Here is a 24,298-nt window from a genome sequence, read left to right as displayed (position 1 = left end):
CAACCCGCTGATGAACTAGGTACAAAGGTTACGTACGCCACGGTTACCACTGGTGACCCCTCAGTGGCACGCACCAGCATGGTCAAGTGTCTCATTGGTGTTTCCAGGATAAGCCCTTGTCATTTAAGGTGGGGGGTATGGCAGAATAGGGAGAGGGACTCTGTTATATAGATGGGCCCATGTCAGTAAGTCTGCATATGGATTTCAAACACCACAAGGTTTAGGAGGAGTTCTGATGCAGCATCATGGTTTGGCTCATAATAAAGATCTCTATTGTATATGACAGGTTTCAGAGTAACAGCCGTGTTAGTCTGTATTCGCAAAAAGAAAAGGAGTACTTGTGGCACCTTAGAGACTAACCAATTTATCTGAGCATGAGCTATTGTATATGGTAACTCAAAGGAGAAGCTGCTTTTATCATCAACTCCTCTATTCCCTCTTCTGCCCTACTATGGTCCCTGCTGTGTCTTTTAGCATTCCTAATTCTCTATAAAGTCCCTGAACCAAACACAGGGCTGCAATGGCTTGCACTCCCAGGGTGGGGCAGTGCCCATAGCAGACCCACACCTGGGTTAGAAGCAGCAGACAGCTATAGAGGGGAGTACCCAAATGATCTCTCTCTGAGTTGATAAACAAGCAGCAAAGGGTTTTGCTCTAAATAGCACAGTTAAAACCCCTGAGTCTGCAAGGATTCCTGATTTGAGCACTGGGGCTTGGAGGAAATCGTTCTCCATTGAGAAGGCAAGGAGCAAATATGCATTGAGACTGATCTAGTGTGCTCCATGCCAAGACATAGTCCCTCCAGCTCAGGGCTGAGGCATGCTGGCAGGTGGAGCCAACGGGAAGATGCAGTACTGCTGCCTGTGTAATACTTTTGTGGATGAACAGCGGTCTTCGGTCTCCAGGGCTATCAATCTAGCACCCTTCACCAGCCTTAAATTTACTTTTCTAATGATGAAACCTATGGGAATGGATTGGGAACCCATGAATCCTGCCTCCAATCCTCTTTGCAAGGACTTCCAGGAATATTTGGGGGGAGGGATAGCTCAGTGGTTTGAGCATTGGCCTGCTAAACCCAGGGTTGTGAGTTCAATCCTTGAGGGGGCCATTTAGGGATCTGGGGCAAAAATTGGGGATTGGTCCTGCTTTGAGCAGGGGGTTGGACTAGATGACCTCCTGAGGTCCCTTCCAACCCTGATATTCTATGATTGGTGTGGACATGTTGGGAGGTCAGGGGCTGTGATGCCTTGTGCCTTTCCATACATAGGGAGGACAGGAGTTGAAATGGTGATTAACTGATCCCAGGATGTCTCTTCAAAGGGAATGTCTTCTCAGATGAGTGGCTACAAATGTAGACCTGTTGAAATGCCTAGGCTTTGTGGGAGAGCATTATGTCGCTTGTTCTTTGCACAGCAATCAACCATATGAAGCAACTACACAGGCACAGTTGGTTCTCAAGTAACTCTATTTACTAACTATATAGGAACATGCAAGGCTTCACTATGTACACACTGCTGCTCTGACTGGTGTCTGGTGGCTTTCAAATAATAGAACATGATGAGCTTATACACTACACTATAGAGGAGAAGAAAGGAAAAACAGTGAAGAGATAGAAGGCTAGTAAAGCTTTGTAGCATTGGAAGTGCTCCCATTAACATATATAATCTCCCTCTCCCTTCCTCGTGCAGTTTATACCATGATCATCACTGATATCTGAGCATTTTACAGAACTACATGGGTCGGATCAATGCCGGTCTCTGGTTCTCTGCTCCCCCTCGTCTCATGTGGGAGGGAAGGGTACATAATCATTTACCATTAGTGTTGTGGGCAATACGGCAGAGCCATGTTAATGAGATGAGTTGTGCATTTTGTCCTGAAGGCAGTAAGATTTGTGGTCACTTCAAGCTGGGGTTTTTAATGGCACCTACAGGAGACAGCACCCAGCTCCCAGATAAATTCAATGGGAGTTGGGCATGGAACACCTTGAGGGTCCTTTGAAAACCTCAGCCTTTTCTCTTCTGGAAGGGAGGTCCCAAAGTGTGGGCCAGCCACAGAAAAACTGCTGTCTTCTGCTCACTCAGGTTTGACCCATGTAGCTGACAGACCCCTGGTGTCCAGTAGGCCTGGTCATGAAGAGTGAAATGGTCCCCCAAGGGTCCTGGGCCCAACTCATTGAGGGCTTTGAAGAGCAAAACCAGAGCCTGGCATTTGATCTGTTATTCAATGGTGAGTGGAGTGCTAGGGATGTGTTCAGCTCTATCTCTTTCTCTATAGGCTGAGAGATTGTATGTGAGAATGGATCTTCTCACGCCTTGACAAAACTATTAGTTTTACTTGGAAGTAGATCTGAGTGGGAACCAGAATGCAGAACAAAACCCAACAAATTCCAAAATTTTCCATGTAATGAAAACTTTGAGAAGAGTTTCAACAGAACATTTCATTTGGATTTTTTAAATGAAATCTAGTCGAAATCGGCATATTCCCGCAAAATGTTTTGATTTTGATGAAAAGGCATTTTCAATGGAACTTCCATGTTCCCGCCAGCTCTTTTTGGGCATAATCTTTATTTCTGTAATGAGGATTTACAAAAGAGGGGATGCAGAGTCAAATGATCTCTGGGAATCATCAGACCTGGCTTCTATTCCAGTCTCTAAAACAGACATTCTGAGCCACTGTGGTTAAGACATGTGGAGGCTCACTGATGTAAATGGAACTCCTTGCAGAGCAATAAACTGCTCAGTGTGAATAAGGCAGAGTCAAGCCTTTCACTTCTCCTTACCTCAGTTTCCCAGGCTGAAAAATGGGGTTAGCTTACCTCATGGGGGGCAGGAAGGCCTAGTTCATTAATGAGCAAGAACATAAGAATGGTCTGACCCAGTATGGCCAGTGGTCCATCTAGCCCCGTATCCTGTCTTCCGACAGTGGCCAATGTGAGATGCTTCAGAGGGAATTAACAGAACAGGCAGTCAACGAGTGATCCATCCCATGTTGTCCACTCCCAGCTTCTGGCAATCAGAAGCTAGGGACACTCAGAGCATGAGCTTGCATCCCTGACCATCATGGCTAACAGCCATTGATGGATCTATCCTCCATGAACTTATCTAATTCTTTTCTGAGCCCTGTTACACTTTTGGCTTTCATAACATCCCCTGGCAATGAGTTCCATAAGTTGACTGTGTGTTATGTGAAGACAGACTTCCTTATGTTTGTTTTAAACCTGCGGCCTATTAATTTCGTTGGATGACCCCTGGTTCTTGTGTTATGTGAAGGGCTAAATAAACACTTCCTTATTCACTTTCTCCACACCAGCCATGATTTTATAGACCTCTATCCCACCCCAGTTGTCTCTTTTCCACGCTGAAAAGTCCCACTTGTTTTAATCTCTCCTCATTTGGAAGCTGTTCCATGCCCCCAGGGGTGAAAGTAACTTAAAGGACTTACTGGTACACCGGAGTCCTGAGCAGAGGGCGTGGCCTCAACCAGAAGAGGCGGGGCCTTTAAAGTCCTGGACCATTTAAATTGCCGAGCTGGGGAAGCCGGTACGATCGGTGGTGTACTGGCTCTTGCTGGTATGCCGTACTGGACCGTACTGGCTTACTTTCACCTCTGCATGCCCCTAATCATTTTTTGTTGCCTTTCTCTATATCTTTTCCAACTCTAATATATCTTTTTTGAGATGGGATGACCAGAACTGCATGCAGTATTTAAGGTATCGGCATATCATGGATTTATATAGTGACATTATGATATTTACTGACTTATTATCAATCCTTTTCCTAATGGTTCCTAACCTTCTGTTAGCTTTTTTGACTGCATGTGGAGTCTTTGCGATCTTGCGAAGGAAGGCCATGATGGCAGTACAAAATCTTAATGTTATTTTGATCCGAAGCTAATCAGCACAGCCTGGGATCCCCTGGAGAACTCTCTATGGCAAGTCGTTAGAACTGATTGTTAATTCTCACTATCCACAGGCATGTCTTGCTGCTGTGGGCTTTCATGCACATCAGAGGCTGAACAGCCCCCATGCTATGGTCAGCCAAGCTCGCATGGGGTTGTCATAAGCAATAGTTCTACTAGTCCTTCTTCCCTGCCTCGTTGCAGGATTTCAGAGCATGCACAGGGCTCATCGACTGTGAGCTCCACGGCAGTGCAAACACAAGCAGTGCAGTAATTTTTGTTTTTTAAGGAATAATCTTGGTTTCCTAAAAATGTTGTGGTTTTTTCCCCTTCTTGGCAACTGGATGACCGATGAGGTACCATAAGCAGCAGAAAGCATTTATCCAGTGACAGCCCGAGGTAGCACAGGCAGCTCTTAATGGGTTTATTTTCATTATTACAGCAATTTTAGGGTGGCATGCTGCAATTTTCACTTGTGGGGAGGTATTAAATTGAAATTACTCCAGATGTAATTGTCACACCGAATAAGCCTGGACATGCTGAATTTAATGCCTTTCCAAGCTGTGGTTTTTATCGCCCAAGCAAGTGCCAAAAGAACACTTGTAGTCAACAGCTTAAACTGTGCTCTGCCTCTTCAGGAACCAGGGGCTTTAGCTGCTGTTACATTGGGAAACAAACATGGAGGCTGGGTGGAAGAACCTTGCTAGAACTTTTCATTCCTTTTTAGTCGACTGACAAATGTCCCCATTCATCAGCTTCTCCTCTTGCTCAGACTGGTGTAAATCAGGAATAACACCACTGAAGCTACCCATGTACAATATTGGGGTGGGAGGAGACCTGGTGCTGTTCTGCTCGGTGTCAGATATACAAAACATGATTTGAAGGCGCCTTACTATAGCTGGTCCTGAGCCACAGAATTCAGAGCCAGAAGGGAACTTTACCCGCGCAATGGTGCACTCGGACCTCGGGTCCAAGTCTCCACTGCCCTGCAGCTTGTGCAGTGATATACACCTGGGTGTAAAACCAGGTCAGAACAATGGCACTTTATACCCATTTGATAGGTGCAGGCGAATAATGAATCAGGCCCCCCAGAGGCAAGGCAGTAGAGAATCAGGCCCTGGGGGTTTTGATTCAGCCCATTATCCAGAGCTAGGACCCAAGCTTGCAGAGCCTGGAAGTGTTTGGATTTGGAGATTTGGCCGTTCTACCAACTTCCAGCCTGAAGAAAACATTGGCAGCTCGCTAATCAGATAGTGTACATAAGTGGCTGTACCGTAACTGCAGCTGGAGTTTTAAAGGTGTATGACACCCAAATACAAGGAGTCTGCCTCACGTCTCTGTGGAATCAATAAATCTGCGCATCTCCTAAATTGTCCCCCTGTCTGGGTGATGTATTTTGCAAGTGCTTTCCACGCCCTTTCATTACGTTGCCAAAAATAGCATCCCTTGTTTGATACACAGAACTCCTTGTTGGTGCCAGGTTCAAAATGGGTGGAAGGACACACATCTGGGAGCAGTTAGGGGATAATTGTTTATAAGTTACGTGGAGAGAGTAATTATACAGTCTGTAACAAGCAAGCAGTGTTCAGATCAGAGACATGTCTTAGTTTTAGTTCTCATATAAGCTAATAGGAAAAACTACTGTGAGTGTGAGTGTATTATTGTAGGACACAGGAGAATGATCCAATTAAATATGTCAAAGGAGCCTTTTAAAAATGGTTTCTCTTGTAAGGGACCGATTCGTATTCAGGCTCCACAGAGAAACCCATTGATGGTGATGCATGGCAAAGTCTTGGGGATCTAACTACAAAGCTCCTGCAGGCTGCGTGAAACACCAGAGGAGTGAACACAGTGCAGTGCGGGGGGCTGGAGAAGCTGGGTCCCTACACACCATGAACATTGGGAGATTGCTCTCCATTCAGCCTATCACTGTTATAGACTGACGTAGAACGTCACGTGCCACTTCTGCATGAGGTTATTTCTACCACACAAGGGCAAGAAGCAAAGGGAGACTCATATATGGGAACAATGAGGTGGCCTGAATTGTTTGTTACATTATGGAAGCACCAGAGTCCCAAGCTGTATGAAATCAAGGTCCCATTGTGCTGAGCACTGTGCAAACATTAGCAAGAAAGAGGCAGTCCCTGCCCCAGATTGCTTACAAACTAAATAGACAAGATAAAGGGTGGTACAGGGAGGTGAAGTGATTTGCCCATGGGCCTTGACAGATGCAGGAACAGAACCCAGGTCTCCTAATTTTCAGACCAGTGTTCTAGCCACTAGACCAGTGGTCCCCAAACTTTTCAGGCTTGTGTGCCCCCTTGCTCCTGTCTGCACCCCCCCTTCGGTGGGAGTGGGGGAACACAGACAGGGATAAGGGGGCTGAGGCTGAGGGTGGAGCCGGGAGCGAAGCCACCAAGGCTGGGGACGGGGCCAAGAGCCAGGGCTGTGGCTGTGGGCAGGGCCGGAGCAGAGCTGGAGGCAGGGTGAGGCTGGATGGTGCTCCATCCCCGCCCCCTGTGTGGGCTAGGGGGGCATGCCCCACAGTTTGAGGACCCAAAGTTTCAGCTGACCACAGTTTTCTCCCCAGTCAGCACTGAAATACCAATTTCCTTAACTCTGTTTGGTTCTGTGAAATGCTACATAGTGTGTACTTGTTTGTAGGTTTGGCTCACTCATGTTAGAAACTGAACCAAGTATATGTTTGCATTGGTGAGTGACTCGGAAAAGGAAGAGCTTTCTGTTCTCCATTTCTTGGGGAAGGGAGAGGAACTGGGATGTAGTGCTGGTAGATCCAAGAGGGCATCTGAACTAGAAAGGAGTATTGTCTAGTGGTTAGAGCAAAGGACTGGGGGCCAGGATACCTAGGTTCTAATTGCTGCTCTGCCACTACTTCATTGTGTAGCCTTGGGCAATTCACATAACCTCTCTGTGCCTCAATTGACTCTTCTGTAAAGTAGGAGGAATAATACCAGCTGTACAGTATTGTGAGGATAAGTAATTAATGTGTGTAAAGTGCTTTTAGATTCCCTAGATGAAGGGTGCTAGAGAAGCAGAAAGTGTGACCATTGTACCGTAGCTGCATCTGAGACATCTTCTTTATGCATTTACTCATACAACACTCAGGGCTGCATAAGCAAATGTTTTCAGTGTGGTGTGATCACTTCTCAGTCAAAAGAGCCCCAAGATCTGGGAGCTTATCCCAAGCCTTCTGGAAGGGACCACCTACATGGGGAAAGAATCTTATGCTCTGGGTCCCAATCCCCAAAGTTCAGGAGAAAGACGGGGCTGGTCAGGCTGTCGGGAACTCTTCTGGGCTGGCCCCAGTGCCTAATACTGTTTGTGTTGCGATGTAACAATATTTATGCCAGGAATGCACATCAAAAGTCTGTTTGGGTTCCTCAAACACTGTGTCTATATAAGCTGAACCTCCTTTGGGATGTCCATTGCTAGTCACAGTAGGCTTACCCACACCCGGAAACAAAGCTGAATGAAAGGGGGATGGTAGAATTCCCAGGCATCTTATTCCACACAGTAGGATGTTATAGATTCTGGGTCAAACAGAAATGAATAGCTCAGAATACCACTATTTTAGTCGTGCCAGGAGAACTCTGAATGAGTACCGTCTACCTCTGTGCTGTGCCTTTAATGTTTGTGTCTATTAAATAAGCTGCCATGTTACATTCCGGAACTTTAGTGATACCTGTATCTTTTCCACCTCCTCAGATGTACTACTTTGCACTATCGTCTGGATCTGCCATCAACAAGTATCATCATCACCTTCCACAATGAAGCCAGGTCCACTCTGTTAAGAACTATCAGAAGGTAAGACAGACTTATGCAAAGGAATATGTGAGTGCAGCATGGTTTTTATGATCCTGCTCCAAAAACATGTGTGCCACTTTCCTCACAGTATGACAGATACTCCTTCACATTTCAAAAAAGGTTAGATGTTTGCATGAATAACAATAATATTTTCAGCTACGCTTACCAGGGTAAAATTGCAAAGGCTATTCACCCAGGCCCTAAGATGATCAGTAGCTGAGGATAGCATGACATCTGACCCCTGGTAAGCAGTTTTGCACAAGGAGGTGCATTATGCTGTGGCTTCCTTTGCAGTATCTGACAATGGTTGCTGTCGGAAGCAGGTCACCAATCTAGATGGATCTCGGGATGGCAGTTTTTATATTCATTTGACTATCAATGCTGTGTTTTGCCATAGCCAGCAAGGGATATCTGTGGCTTTGCAGAGGTCTGCTTTAGTTTCATTTTTTGAGCTTCTCCAGTGACACCTGTAGGCCACATGTGATGCCAGCAAGGAGAGTTAATTGAGAAGCTCTGATGGGTCACAAAGAGGCTGCATTTTCAAAGACAGTTTCTGAACACTTCTAAATGAGCTGTGGAGAGGTCTGGGCACATGGCCATTCTTCCATTTGTTGGTTTGTTCTTGGCTGTGGTTTACTGTAGGGGGATATAGTGTATGCTTCATTTTCATTGCAGGTTTCTAAAAGCAGCTTTGAATTCCAGTGTGGGTCTTGAATCTACATAGCTCTTTGCTGTGGAATGGAAAGATTTCTTGTAACCTATCCACACCTTCTGTCCTGTTAGATCTGTGCACCTTGTCCAGTGGCTTATCCCATAGCAATGGTCAGATGCATTCAGTCCTGTTTCTATAAAAAACATTTGACAGGTAGATTTCACATTCATGTAAGTAAGGGAAGGGTATAGACTCATCAAGTTTGAGGCCAGAAGGGACCACCAAAGCTTCTAGTTTGACCTCCGGTATATCGCAGGAGGTCAACACCATCCACCCTCACCCCCATCCTAAGCCAATAACTGGAATTAGACCAAAGTATTACAATCCTCAGGAGACTAAACTATTGTGTGACCCAGGCAGAGAACAGGAGGGATCGAAATGCACCAATGCCTCAGGCCCCTGCAATGGCAGGGAATCGATTGATATCACTGCCTGGAGCAACAGAGCATGCAGTTCAGGCCGTTGCTGCGTAAAGTTCCTTCTCATAGATCTGTGACTTGGTCATCGTGGCCTGCAGCCCCTCCTGCTATCACAGTCCTGGGCCTCTCAGGAGCCGAGTCTGCCAAATGTGACTGATGGTACTGGCTTGGTGACATGGAGAAATTTCCACAGAGTATGACATACACCCGCAAATGTTTCTTTGCGGCCACTCCAACTCAGACCACATCCCCAGCTGCTGGAAATCAGCAGAGTTCCATTAAGGTCTAGACAGCTAGGTCGATTTACACCAGCTAAGGACCTGGCCTCAGGCCTGCACTGGTGAGAGCCACGGACATTAAAGAGCCCTTTGCCATCAGGCATAGGTTGCTGACCAAGGCCAGATTCATCTTTGCTTGCTAGACATCTCCTTCACTCCTTTGAGCCCCTGATGGCTTCATCTGTCTGAGAGCAGAACCCTTTCTCGGGAAGACACATGCATGCTTGTAGCAAGTTTGACCATTCTGCAACTGAATTCCTGCTTTCCTTCATGGCATCACTCCCCATCCCAGCTCCTTCACGTCTCACCTCATACTGTGTCACCACCTCCCTTTGTCTGGGTGGGTCTAATAGACACACAGCACCGTCTCTTCACTCTGTACTGACGCCTGTTAAGTTCATTTAGATGGAATACAGGCCAAAGGTGTTAGCATAACCCAGTCACTGTCCAAAGTTAAACAGCGTTAAACAAGGCTCAGGGTTTGGTATACAGAGATCTCAGCATCCTTAGTACTGGTAAGGAGCTGCTGGACTAGAACACTGGGTCTGCGGAGCCTGGCACAGCTGATGTTCCCACATCCCCATCTGGAGGCCTCAGAGAATCATATGCAAGGAGCACTGCAGAGATTAAGTGCATTAGGAAGAACCGCTCAAAGGGACCATAGTGACAGCAGCCTGTGACCATCTGATGGGCCCAGGCTCACTATTTAACCCTGGAGGGTGCCCCAGGAAGTTGTCTGGGCAGCCATGCAGACTTCTGGTTTGTGGTGGCTCTAGATCTCACCTTGCTTGCTGATCTCCAGTCTCCGACCTGGCCTGACTCTGACCCTGGATCTTGCCTTTTGATCCCAGCTCTAGCAATTAGTCTGATCCCTCCATGCTGACTACTGCCTCATGACCACTCTGGGCTTAGTGACAGCAGCCCAGCTATGACTTCTAGGTCAGACTGCCTATGCCTAGGTCCCTTATAATACCATGGCAAATGCTCCATTAAAATCTTTTAAACCTTTTATTATAGATACAGAAAAGAAGAAAAAATGTTCATTTTAACAACATTTCCTGTTACCTTTCCCTTTAGCTGGAGAGAGTTGTGGAGGGGGAAAAAATCCCATGTTTGATAGCCTCTTAGAGGGTATCAAAGATGGTAATAATTGTCCTTGGGGACAGAAGAGAAGAAATTAGTTGAGATGGGCTGGCACTGTTAATGTCCAGTCCCGTTTCATCTCAGGTGGTGGTTGGGATTCCGCTGGAGTTGGTAGGGGTGGTGATATCATCTGGGTACATCAATCTCTGGCCCACTCTGGTCAGGTCATTCCTCAGGGTTAGGATGAAGAAGGTCTGAAGTCCCAGGAGACAGTGGGGGTGGAAGCCATGATGGTGACACTTGCTTCAGTAGCTTCTGTTTGTTCTTTCCTTATTTTTCCTCCAAAGTCCCTTTCTTTAAGGACACACAAAGGGATTGATGGGTTGAATAGCCCATCCCCTCATTATTTTGTCCACCACTTAGACCTACTATCTGACACACCAATTTTGGTTCATAAATTCCTGATTCCACATGTTCTGTTTTTACCAAGTATGATTTTAACATATTCCTTGAATCCTATCAGTAGGCCCTTTTGTTTAGACTAATTTAGTCTGTCTCCTTTTCGTACCTTTCCCCATCAACATTTGTCACTATAGGGTATTGTGACATCTCTTTTTTTTTTACAGCTGAGCTCGCAATTAGAGTAAATTTGTAGGCCCATTTATCTCAACATTTCTGACCTGAGTTTGGACTGATCCAAGATCCAGCCCCTTATCTTTAAATCCAACAATGGGCAAGGGCTTAGTTCTCTGAGACCACCTCCCTGACACAATCGTGCATGACAGGAGGTCTCCAGGGGGAGGCACTGTGCAATTCCCTGCTACCTTAGGTCAAGATGAGCCAACCTCTTACCACTTTTAAGGTCTGTTGTTTAGCTCCTCATTTCAAAGTGGCTTTCCCCAGTAATGGAGTAGCAGAATGGTGCAGAAGTGTTACTCTTGGGAGACAACCTCTAGGAGTGATGATGACGTGAAAGTGTTAGGATCACAATATACTCCTCATATTATGTCTAGCTGCTGTGGTGATGGGTACATACACGTGTAGCCAGGTACAGTTGGTTTATTATAATTATGGTTGGATTAGTAATGCAAAATAAGTAGATCTCCCTCTTATTCCTTGTTCCTCTATCATATTTTCCCCATGGTATTGTCCCTGATTTCTATGTCATTAACAGCCCGTTCATTCATCCTTTTTTTTGCTCCTTCATGGAGGGGTTTGGTTTGGTTAGGTTACTTTGATTCCTCTCTTGAGCCATTGTGATTTCACTCACGGCTTCTGTCCTTGTAGCTCCTCCTCCCCTTCCCCATCTCTCTGTCCAGTCTGACTCACATGTTGTATCTGGTGATGTGCACCTCAAGGGTTGGTTCTAATTACAGCATCTACTTGCCACAAGATATCCACAGGTCCATAGTGACATTTCAAGGTTATTTCCTTTCCAGCCACAGTGCAATGGCCTGGAATGGTAAGTTTTACTATTTGTACTGGGTCAAAACCAGGGCTGTACAAACTTGGACAGATAAAACAAATTAAAGGTGAAGCAAACCCAACCCCAAACTCTCCCACTTCCTTGGGGTGGGTTCCCAGAGCTCTTCTGCGCTGGTCCTTGGGAAATGACTGGCTTTTTCATCCCTCCTATGCCCATGGGATGGGATCCTGGAGCCAGTGCTGTCCGGTCACATGGCTTGTGATGTTGAGGCTGGATTCAGCAGACTAAGTCTGGATTCAGTCCTGAACAGGCTGCCCAGGCCTAGACCAGACCCTGGCGGCTCCAGCTCTTGTTAGGAAAGAGGACTGGTGACTCAATTCCTGCCCCACCTTGGCTCAGCTCCAAACATGCACAAACCTCCATTTCCTGCCTGCCTTTGGACCCTGTTCAGATCTTGTCTCCTCTTAAGCCTTTGGAGGGCAAATTATCTGGCCCCCTGGTCTGTTTTTTCCTCACTCAGCAAACGATTGGCTTAATTAAATCTTACAGATCTCCGTTCCATGACATCGGTAACCTCTTGGATCATTTTCTCATGTGACAGTCAACATGAAATCTGTCTTAATACTACTTCTTGCTTCTGTAGCAGCTTCTGTTGAAGGATCTCAGAGCACTTTATGTGCAATAATACTAATAGTCATACCTAGCTCTTGTATAGCACTTTTCATCAGTACATCTCAAAGTGCAAAGGATGGTAAGTATCATTATTCCCATTTGTCTGATGGGGAAACTGAGGCACAGAATGGTGCCCTGACTTGCCCAAGGTCATCCAGCAGGTCAATGGTAGAGCCTGGAATAGAGAACCCAGGTGTCTTGAGTCCCAGCTGAGTGCTCCATCCACTATTTTTTTGAATTAAGCCTCTCACTGGCATTGTGAAATTAGTACACACTATCTATCCTCCTTTTATAAATGGGGATAAAGTGGGGCAGAAAGAGATTGTTTGTTTGACTTGTCCCAGGTCACAGAGAGAATGAATGGCAGTTGGGGAGAACTCAGGCTCTAATCATGGGCAGCATTGCCTCTTTGTTTCACTGTTCATCTTCTCTCTACCATGGGTTCCTTCTTCCCTGCAAAGTTATCCCTGAGCCCCGTACAGTGCCTAGCACAATGGGATCCTGGTCTCTAACTATGGTTCCAAGGTGCTATAGTAATATATATAATAATAATTAATAATATTTTGTGCCTGGCTGGGGGGCAGAGCTTTGGCTCTGAGTTTGGCTGCCTGGCAGTGAAATAAGATACTGACCACTCCCAAGAGTCTTCATAACAAATCAATGGGCATCATCATCATCAACATGAGGAACAAGAATGGGAAAGAGAAATTGTGTCTTGTAAAATTCACAAGAGCGGGGATAGGCTGTAGCGTCCTAACTGGACACATCATCCCATTGGAACACGATGCATGTATGTACTGAAGATGAGAAAACAGTGGGGGAAATTTACCATTAATAATCCTTTGAACTCAAAAGTAAGTGTCAATTTGACCGTGTTTGTGGCCTTTTCCATAGACATCTGAGATCCTTACTATTTTGTATCCTCATCTAAAGTGGGGTTTTAGCTTGAACACTTAATATTCACTGTGAGCAAACTTTGAATTGGATTGTAAAATCTGCACATCCTGCTCCATCCCCAGTGGCATGAGTGATTCAGTCAGGGGATGGAAATAATATTGTGTGACTTCCGTCACTAGTCAGTGTGACACAACGTGTGGATGTCACGCTTTGAACATCTGCAGTGCACCATTTGTGACCAATCTGCATCCCAAGAATTAGTCACTGGCAAAAATTAAAAGATCATGTTGAATAATGAATCGGTTCAAGAAAATCATGGTCCGTTTCCCCCACCATTTGCCAACGGGGAAAAAAGGCAAAATTGATTGAATGCATGATTCTCTGGGAATTATTGTACCAGCATTAGTATATGTGAACATCTCAGGGACTAAGTAGGTTCTTAGGGCCAAAGCACAAAACAAAACAAAACAAAAAAAAGAGGAGGATGGGAAGGGAGAAACCAGTGGCAGATGGGAAGAAAGATGGCATTGTCATTAAGGGTATATTTCACTGGGCGTCAGGAGACCTGGGTTCAATTCCTGGCTTTGCCATAGATTTTCTGTTTGACCTTGGGCAAGTCATTTAGTCTCTCTGTGCCTCAGTTCCCCAGCTGTAACATAGCACTGCCCTACCTCACAGGACAGTTGTGAGGAGGATAAATACATTAAAGCTTGTGAGACATTCACAAACTATGGTGAGGGGGCCATATAAATATCTGAAAACAGAGAGAGTGGAAAAGAAATTGGAACCCCTTTTCAGCTGTCTGCCATACTTGCCATCCTTTATTTCCTTTCCCACATTCTTTTCTTTTTGATCTCTCCTTCTACCTCCTACGAACTTGAATTAAAAAAGAAAACTCCATGTTATTTTCCTGCCCTTGCTGCCCTGCTCCTCCCTAGGGAGAGCTGAATGACATCCACAGTGGCACAGCAGTTATTGGAGGGTAAAGAGCAATACTGAAGTGAAGGAGCTGGACTCCACAAGGCCTGGATCGACCGTAAAGGCTCAGCAGTGATTACTGGTAACATCTTAACATCATGTAACCCTGTCTATCCAGGAGGATCCCAAGGTGCTTTTCAAGCTATATAACAAGCATGTGGGAATACCTCCTGCATCTCCCACTGAAGTGCAGCAACCTCTGGGGTGGAGCATTCTGGGCTTTATGGGCTTGATCCTGAGAAGCATCCATCAAAGTCAATGGTTGCTCAGCACCTTGCAAGACAAAAAATTGAAGATAAATCCTACATCCACCTGAAACAATAAGGGGGATTTTAGGGGGACACAATGGAATTTCCCAGACTGGAATCTGACCGGAACAGCAGAGTTGATGGGCCTATGCCTGTAAAATGGGCCACATGTCATCTTTAATGAACCTAGGTGATCAGGACCTCTGTTTTATGTCTCATCCCAAAGATAGCTGGGGCAGTCTGGGAAGTTTTAGAATCAGCCAAACTCTTGTAAGAACTCAGTAGGACAGGAATTGCGAAGTGCCAGTGACTGGCAGCCTGCCAGGTGAGGAATTACTGCAATGTATGATACTGTAGGCAAAGTGCCCAAGCTCACTGGAGAATTACTGTCCTCAGAGCTGCAGGAGAGGCAGATGCCAAACTGGGCAGCAAGAAAAGAGGCAGGGATGCAGCAGGCTACTCCAGAGCCTGAAGTGAGGAAGGAAAGGAGGGGCATGCGGGGTATTATCTCTGCATCCACCTCCCTGCTCTGTCCTGTCCTAACCTTCCCAGAGCATGCTCTTAGTTGGGCTGCTTTCTCCAGCCAATGGATGGGCTGTCCACCCATTGCTGAGGAATTTCCCTCAGTCTCATTCATGTCAATGTTGAAGGACAAATTTCAGCACTGCCTGTATCCATCTCAGTGTCTTTTATGCAGCATTTTATCACTAGGGAAATTTTCTTCCTAACCTCCATAGGTGATCACTCAGCTTAAGTCTTGAAGCATGAGGGTTGCTATTCCTTTGGGTCGTCTTAATTTGTCCAAACTAATATTGTTGAAAATGGTTTGAGTGGTAGCCATGTTAGTCTGTATCAGCAAAAACAACAAGGAGTCCTTGTGGCACCTTGGAGACTAACAAATTTATTTGGGCATAAGCTTTTGTGGGCTAGAACCCACTTCATCAGATGCATGGAGTGGAAAATACAGTAGCAGGTATATATATTGTGACAGACCCAGACCAGTGGGGTACAGGAGTCTGGTAGAAGGCAAATATACTGTCCACTGGATGAATAGTTTTCTGTTCCCTGTGTGACCAGAGCAGGGGCTGCACTAGAGCAATCAGGAGCCTGCTAGAACCAATTAAGACAGGCAAGCTAATTAAGACACCTGGAGCCAATTAAGAACATACTAGAATCAGTTATGGCAGGCAGACTAATCAGGACGTCTAGTTTAAAAAGGACCTCCCATCAGTTAGTGGGGGCATGCAAGGAGCAGGGAGTGAGAAGGTGTGCTGCTGGAGGACTGAGGAGTACAAGCATGATCAGGCTTCAAGAGGAAGATCCTGCGGTGAAGATAAAGAAGGTGCTGGGGGGAGGCCATGGGGAAGTAGCCCAGGGAGTTGTAGCTGTAGCTGTCACGCAGCTGATACAGAAGACTTAGACAGCTGCTATCTACGGGACCCTGGGCTGGAACCCGGTGTGGAGGGTGGGCCCGTCTTCCCCCCTCCCCCCAACTCCTGATCAAACACAGGAGGAGTTGACCTGGTCTGTGAGAAATACCAGAAGGGAAGGTCTAATTTGTAAAAGGGATCTAGCCTGTCCCTGACCCACTAGGTGGGACACAGAGTCTGCAGGGATTGTTCTCCGTTTCCCCCATGCTGGCCAGTGATGAGGTTAGCTGAGTGAACGGTAGGTTTGAGCCTCTAGCAGAAGCGGCCAAACTGAGGGCTGCCATGAACCTCTGAGGCAAGCAAATCCGCCAAAAAGTGCAGGACCCACCAAGGCAGAGGAGGAACTTTGTCACAATATATACACAGTACATGAAAAGATGGGAGTTGCCTTACCACCCATTTGGTAAGGCAACTGCCATCTTTTCATGTACTGTGTATGTGTATGTGTGTGTGTGTGTGTGTGTGTATATATATATATATAAATACCTGCTACTGTATTTTCCACTCCATGCATCTGATGAAGTGGGTTCTAGCCCATGAAAGCTTATGCCCAAATAAATTTGTTAGTCTCCAAGGTGCCACAAGGACTCCTCATTGTTATTGTTGAAATGTTATTCCATTCATGTTATGCCTTTAACACACAGGTCTGCATTGGCAAAGCTGCTGATGGACACTGTCCCAGCCAGCAGTTCTGGGAGGCTGTGACCCTAAGCACCCCACTATTAACACCCTACACACTACTGCAATGATAGTTGTACAAAATATGCCTTGTGAGGTATCATTTGAAAACTAATAACACACTGGTCAATTATACGATTGTGAAACATATGTGACAAGGCTGCCTGTGGAATTAGAGATGTCTTCTGCTATTATGTTTTAAAGTCTGTATTTGAACAAAGTAGAAAACAGGTCTCCTCAGGTCTCGAATACAAATGAAGCGGGTGACCAGTGACAATGGAATTGCAATTTACACATGCAGTAAACGGAACTGTCAAAGCTCACAAGGTGATTGGGGAATCACCATGTCTGGGTCAGAAAGGATCATGTGTGTGCTTGTCTTATCAACCTGGTCATCAGGCAGAGGCATTTACATAAAAGGTAAACAAAGCCATCAAGCCAACAAGGGGAAGAGGTAATGACTCATCTGTCAACAGGGGATGGAGACTGCACCGTCGGGAAGACTTGCTGCTTCTTTAAGCAGGGTCAATGAACTGTAAGAGCGTTGCTTTTAAGAGGCTTAGTGGGCTGTTAAGAGAGGGGCACCTCAGATGACAAGGGAAACCAGCACCTCATACTTCTGTGGAAGAACTTGAATGAGAACTAACCATGCTAGACCAAGAGTGAGCCAAACGATCTTAAACAAGTGGTCTAGACTGATGCAGCTCCACTGACTTCAATGGAGATACGCTTACACCAGCTGATGGTTTGGCTCTGTATTTTAACCTTATCCCTGAACTGCAATAACTCTGTTAATATCCAAGGATGTAGCCAAATCAGGACAGGGCTCAGTCCCATGTATAGTGTCAGTCTGAACAGAGTTTTAATGATGCTGTAACATAGGTCCCAACTGTGGTACGTGGGATCTTACCTTTTTCCAAGGATCTAATCCCTCCTACTGCTAACATCTGGCTTAGACTCTATCTCTTCTCATTGCATATACCAGCTTCTTCTCTTTTATTTAAATGCTTAGGTTTCACTTTGCTCTCTTTTTTTTCATTTCGAGAGCCAGATTTCCAATGATTTCACAACTGCCCCACCTTAGCCTGTCACATCTGCTGTGGTATGCTGTCGAGACTGCTTTCCAAACACAAAATTCTTGTGTTGGGAGACGTGTGGTTTTACTCCACTGTGTGGTCGTTATTTATTCTTTAAATCTGCAATCTGAGTCTTCAGAGTTGGAATGAGGAGGCTTAATTATTTACCTCTTACTGACAACCCAAAAAACACTCTTGGGCAAAAATCTTGATATGGGCACTGCACATTCCAGATCAAATATTTAGGTAATTAATTAGTGGGTATGCTATCATGTCTTTCATTTTCCAATACTCACAAGTAGAAGCAGGCCCTGTCTGCAACCTCCTCTCTCTGCGTAATATGGTGTTTACAGTTGCTGAGAAAAAGGAGTGGTGAAGCCATGCATCCAGTCCCTAGGCAGTATGTAGGTCCTGTATAGAGGCTGTGCCATAGCTCAAATGACTCTGATTAAAAGAGCAAAAACAAGCCAGGTGTTACTCTGAAACTGTATAATTAGCACTTTGTGCTGACTATTTTTTTCCTCTCTCTTTTTCCCCCCCCAAACCCCTGGCCATTTTTATAATTTCCTAATCATCTCTCACAGTGAGTAAATATACAGCTCTACAGACGCTTTTACCTTTGGATGTTAACATAAGAGAACTCTTGAATTTCAAAGAGCTGGTGGGTATTTGAGAGAACAAAATGCGGAAGCTGCAGTGCAATCAAAGCTCATTATGGTTATTCTTGGTGTAATGTCTCTCTCCATCTCCTACATAATTAGTCAGTTTGGATTGGTGGAGCAGTTCATTTTAACGGGCATTGTCTCTTCTCTCTCACTCTGTCTGATTTCAATAACCATGACCTCCAACCCCTCTGGCACTTTATTATGTTGTTGGGCTTTTTTTTCCACAGGCCCCATTATGTTGCCATGGAGAGAATTAAGGGTTCGTAAGTACAGAGAAATCAAGGTCCGGAGTTATTTTTATAAACCAGCAAGTATTAAGGGGTGACAAAAGTACACACCAGCAAAAGATGTAGGCTCAGGTCTGCAAACACTGGCCTCTCTTGTCTGCATTCACATTTTGCCTGCATCAGTGTTAATTTTGCACTGATAATTATTTACAGGTGGCATTGGTGGACCTGATTCTACACTTACTCCTGTCCTGAACTAAATGAAGAGAATCCCTGGAAAATGCAAGTGACAAAGAAAGATGGAACCTATCCTTATGATGAAAAGTTAGGGTCAAATTCTGCTTGGTTACACCAGCATAATCTTGATTAAACCCAACGAAGTCAAGGAAGCTACATTGGTGTCAATTCAAAGTAACTCAGAAAAGAATCTAGCCCTTATTCAATAACTGACTGTAGGTAAATTCACTAGGATAAATCCTGAGATCTTTCCCTTTGATAGCAATGGGTGTTTTTGTGTGGAAGGAATGAATAAAGACCTTGGGATTTGACCCAAAATATTTTGATTTGTCTTTATTTTTTTATTGCAATATATTTGCCTGTATTTGATTTCAGAAAGAAAAATGTCTATAAAGAAGAGGTACTTCAAAGAGGGGCAAATCACCAAGTACTTTTACGTGTAAAAAGCAAAAGGAAAAAAGAACCAAAAAAAGAAAGCAAGCTGAGTGAAGATCTGAGTAATAGAAAAGCTGGCTTTCAATTTTTAAGAGTGCCTTATAGAGTATCTGATGAAATCCCTGTAACACCGAAAAGCTAAAGTGTTCAGTGTTTCTGTTTCCAATTGTTCCTGCAAATGATCACAATGCGGGGGCGGGGTGTCTGCTGTGTAATCAGTGGTCTTGGTAACTTATTGTCCAATTCATACAACTCAGGTTGCAAATGTCTGTCAGGAATAGTGAATTTGGCCTTGCTGGCAAGTGAATGCATTTTCTCTCAGCCTCTTGGGTAGTAACTTACTCTTCTATTACATTCATTCTTTGTTGCACAACTCTTTATACCAGTGGCAGATGGTTGTTACTGGGCAGGTTTTTAGCAGTGCAGCCAAGAACTCCAGAGCGGTAACGTTTAGGGCCTGCAGGCATATGATTCTGATTCATCACGCACAGTGGGTTTAGACTAGTGTATCTCTGCTGACTTTCAGGAATTTCTCCTGATTTACACTCGTGCAGGTGAACGGAAAATCTGGCCTGTAGCACCTTGGCTGTGATGTAGGTCTTTAGCTAAGCAGTTTTGGGACTTGGATGGGAAACTCCCAAGGATAGGCTCAAGTGTTGTAGGAACTGATGTGGGTAATTCAGTAGGGGCACCCTGTTCTGTGAGTTACTAGTGCTGTGGACTGGTGCAAGGGGGGTGCTGTGCTGCTTGAAAGTGCTGTCTTTCATAAGAGATAAAAATAAGGTGATGTTAGGGCACATTTGGCAAGAGTAGACTTGTTCTGGCCAGACTGCATTGTGCTTCTTTAAAGTTCCTCGGGTGCTTTCAGTGGGATAAGGTTTTCTTCACGCACTGTCCTGAACAGATGCACAGTGATGCTGTTGCAGAACAGCTGCCGCATTTCAATGATGGCTGAAAATATATACATAAAATCTTCATAGTTTAATGTGATCTGCTCTGAGTGTAGCAGGCAATGTCGTTCGGGGCATGTAACATGTTCATGCATGACTCAGTGCAACTGCCTCCACCCACCCATTCAAAAAAATACACAGAGCAAGTCACTGCCAAACGGGTGGTGAAATCCTGATCATTTTAATGCAGGCCTAAGGGTTGGGTGCCTTTTTTGGAAGCCTGACCCTCATGGTTCTTCAGACTGCATTCAGGGTGGTCCCGCTAATTGATAATTTTGAAACATTTTGTTTTGATTCTGACCATTTTTTATTAAACTTTTTTCGTACTATAATTAGCTTAATTTTTAAACGAAAAGTTGAAAACCGGGATTTTTTTCATTTCAAAAATGTCAAGGAGACCTTCTGAAAATTTCTTGGTCGCATTTTTTTTCAAGTTGGGGAAATTTGTCTAAACTGACCTTTTCTAGCGACAAGCTTTGGCTTTGGCAAATTGGTATTTTCCAGCCAAAAAAAAAAAAGTTTTTTGTTGAAAAATTCCCTCTAACGTTAATGTTTCCATCTGTGGTGCCCATACCTGTATGGAGTGTGTGACCTTATCATCCTGTGGCGTTCCATGATCTGGTACAATCTCCTCCCCAAACAACTGAGCATGAAAACATTACCAGTCCTGAGAGCATCCCATGGCTTTTGGTTATGTCACGTATGATCAGTCTAATAATTGATTTGATTTGCTTGCTGCTTGTCATTGTTTTAGGGTTAGCTGGTGAAGGAGGCAGTACTTGGGGGAACTGTGTCACAATCTCTTCCAGGGCTGATGGGTGCACGTGGAGGTGTAGGTTGGGGACAGAGGTTACATTGGTCATCATCACCCATTAACATGGCATAGACTGATTATGTTCTCCAAGGTATGGGCTAGTGTGGAGGGGATGGGATGGGCTCATGGCCTCACCTCTCCTCTCCCCTTTCTGAGTGATTTGTTTCACAGATGGAGCAAGGGTTAAGCTGTCCCTTCTCATGTTAGATGCTACTTCAGTGTGCTCTTGCATAGGCCAGCCTGTGGTGCGGGTGCTTCTTGCCTGTGTCTCTTTCCTCCCCCAGCACCAGAGCAGGACGCAATCTGGCCCCTAATCTCTCTTTATTTCCCCCTGGTTTGGTACCTTGGAATCTGCTCCCGCTTCCCTCAGGATAAAGGTAATTCCTTTTATGTCCACAGAGTTACGCCAGGGGAAAACTGGTGTCAGTGAGCAGGGATTCAGACCTAACTTTCTTCTGATGTCCTCCAGTTTTACTTCAGTGTAACTCTGCTGGGCCTGATTCTCCCCTGTTCTGTCTCCCTAACACTGAGGACCAGCTGCAGCCAACATTCAGAGCAGCTTCCAGGCTGCTTTTAATTTTTAGCACTTATGCAGGATCCTTAGTGGACCCTACTCCAATGGAGGCTAGCCAGACTGATGTGGCACTCCACCCCCTACCCCTCCCTAGCCCCTGCTGCCCACAACATGCTCCCGACTCGTAGAAGGGAGGGCACACCAGGCTTAAGGCTATTACTAGTTACTGTAGTATCTGAGCATTTCACAATCTTTAATGTATTGATCCTCACAACACCCCCATGAAGTAGAGCAGTGCTGTATCCCCATTTTAACGGAGGGGGCTCTGAGGCACAGAGAGGTCAAGTGATTTGCCCAAGATCACACCAGGAGTCTGTGGCAGAGAAGGGACTTGAACCCAGGTCTCCGGCTAGAGCTCTAACCATTGGACAGTCCTCCCTCTAGCAACGGTGGGAAATTTTCTTCTGGTGGCTTGCAGCCAGTTCCCAGGTGGAGTGATAGTAAGGGGCAGATCTGAGCATACAACCCACTCCGTTGACTTCAGTCAAGTTACTCCAACATTTTGCTGGTATAATTAAGAGCAGAACTAGCGCCACTGATGTTTTCCCTCCTACCAGATTAGGCAGCCCTACGCTGCACTATTTCCCCCCCTCCTCCGCCCCCCCCACACATGTTCAGTGGTCTATTTCTTTATTTTGCTGGCTCTTTTTTACAATTCTTCTTTTCCTGCCAGTTCTCTGAAGTCTGATTTCCAGGCAATCAGTGCCTGTTAACTATTCCACCGAGCGTGCTATGGCTCTCCTGTCTCTCTGTACTGACACTCAGCTGCAGTAATTTGCTGAACTCAGCTCCTGCGTTTGGGCTATTTTAGTATGTTTATGACAAATCTATTAATAATAATAATTTTTTTAAAAGATACTCGACAGGCGGGAACAGCACGTGGAAATGGCTGCGTGCAAACTCTGGAGGGAGGAGGGGTGGCCAGACACTTTTGCTAATACGCTGTGGCTGTGTTGGCGGGAGGCATTTGGAATGCTGTGTTGTCTAACCCCCTGGTGTTAAAAAGGCCAGCAGCCCTGGGGGCCTTGTCCGCATTAGTGAAGCTCCCACCTTTGCTATCGCTGGAGGAGCTAGTGCAACAGAGTGTGTGGGGAATATTCCCCAGATAACCTAACTGTGCACAAGGGCTGGGATCAAGGCTTTAGTGTCACTCAGATGTTGCATTTACAGGCTCAGTCCTTAGCTTGTGCAAACTGACGTCCTTCCACTGAAGTCAGTGCAGCTACACTGATTTACACCAGGCAAAGACCTGGCCCTACTAGGATTGAGACCAACCCTGCTCTCACATTCACTGGTGTAAATCCAGACTAGCTCTCCTGAAACCAATGGAGTTATTACTCTGGTTTTATACCAGTGGTGCTTTCAGTGGAGTTAGTTCAGGTTTACACCAGCATCGGTGATTGCAGAATTTAGCTCACTGTGTGCAGTTGAAAGGCCTGATCCTGTACAGGGTTGAGTAACCCCCAGCTCCCATTGATTTCAATGAGAGTTGAGGGTACTCAGCAACCCACAGTATCAGACCCTTCATAAAGGACAAGGTGGGGTAAGGGATCACTTCCACATACAATGTTGTGCCACCTAAGAGGGGGTGAACTTATTCTGAACCCACTTGAACACTGGGTTTGAACGTTCAGCTTGAACAGTTATCAGGATGGAGAGACTGCAGCAAAGGGCTCAGAGAAAGAGAGGCAAAGTGTAATGAACAGACAAGATGGGAGCAGAGCAGAAAGGGACAGAGAGTAAAGAAATTATTGTGTGTGTGTGTGAAATAAAGGAGTGGTGTGTGAGAGGGAGATTGTACTGAATATAGGGGGCCTGATTTTTATCTCGTCAATTTCACCATACACAAACAGACCGACAGAAAAATATTGCCATCCACAACTGAAATCTACAAATAGGCAAAGGAAGAAAACACTGCTTGACAACTTATTACACTTTGATTTAAGGATGTTTACTTTGCATATGTTGACATGCGATGTTGACAATTTGTATTTTAATGGTTATAAAACCTGAACTTTTTGAATCTCAATATCTACTGTTTTTAAATAATTATTGTCTAAGTCCCCCAATAATTTCCTGCAACCGTGAAAATTTAAATAGATAAAAATAAAAAAAGCTTAAAACCCATAATTTTGCATAACTGAACATTTAAATCAATAACGATCTAAAAAGATGCTTACAAATAAACATCCATCTTATCCCCTCAGAATAAAAAAAGTAAATTCTGCCAAACCTACTGTGACACTCTGTACCTCAAAGCAGCACCCTGGAACCCATATTCACCCCTGTCATGTAATTATGATATATTTCATACAAAGCATGCCATATAAAATATCATAGGAAACATGAACTGCTGAAACCCATTGTTCTGTCAAATTATGCATATCATTATTGTGTATGAAGTTATGGAATTTTGCTGTATGGTTGTTACTGAAATATTTTATAAGTTTGGGAATCATCCATTGCTAGTTCTCCACTGACAACAAAGGAGGTGATCCATACCCAATCGGGCCCTGAACGACCATTAATCCACAGGGGAGCTGTAAACAAGGGATTTACAATTCTGTAAGAGAAGCACCACACAATGGGGATTGCTCAACCCTGTGACTCAGCAAGGCCCACCAGACATGCCTGGGCTAGTGTCTTTCCAAGGACATGGACTAAGAGTATAAAATAAGGGACAGTGGCATCATGCTTTTACCTTTCTCCTTCCCCACCTACACTGGAAGCAACAAGAATGCTGGAAAGACAAAGACCTAAATTGAGGAGATTGGTCC

At 45.1% G+C, this 24,298-nt stretch overlaps 1 protein-coding gene across 1 annotated transcript in view; it reads left to right on the top strand.

Annotated features, from left to right (window-relative positions):
• The window catches only part of GALNT14 (polypeptide N-acetylgalactosaminyltransferase 14), a 187,806-nt gene that overhangs the window by 112,192 nt on the left and 51,316 nt on the right, over window positions 1–24,298 (top strand). Inside the window, exon 3 of the mRNA XM_074949150.1 lies at window positions 7,624–7,722. Coding sequence (XP_074805251.1) covers window positions 7,624–7,722 — 99 coding nt within the window. The remainder of the gene's footprint in view (window positions 1–7,623; window positions 7,723–24,298) is intronic.

The sequence above is a fragment of the Natator depressus genome, chromosome 3, assembly GCF_965152275.1.
Source record: "Natator depressus isolate rNatDep1 chromosome 3, rNatDep2.hap1, whole genome shotgun sequence".
Taxonomy (NCBI): domain Eukaryota; kingdom Metazoa; phylum Chordata; order Testudines; family Cheloniidae; genus Natator; species Natator depressus.
The sequence above is the reverse complement of the archived record's forward strand: the minus strand, read 5'-3'. Positions and strand labels throughout refer to the sequence as shown.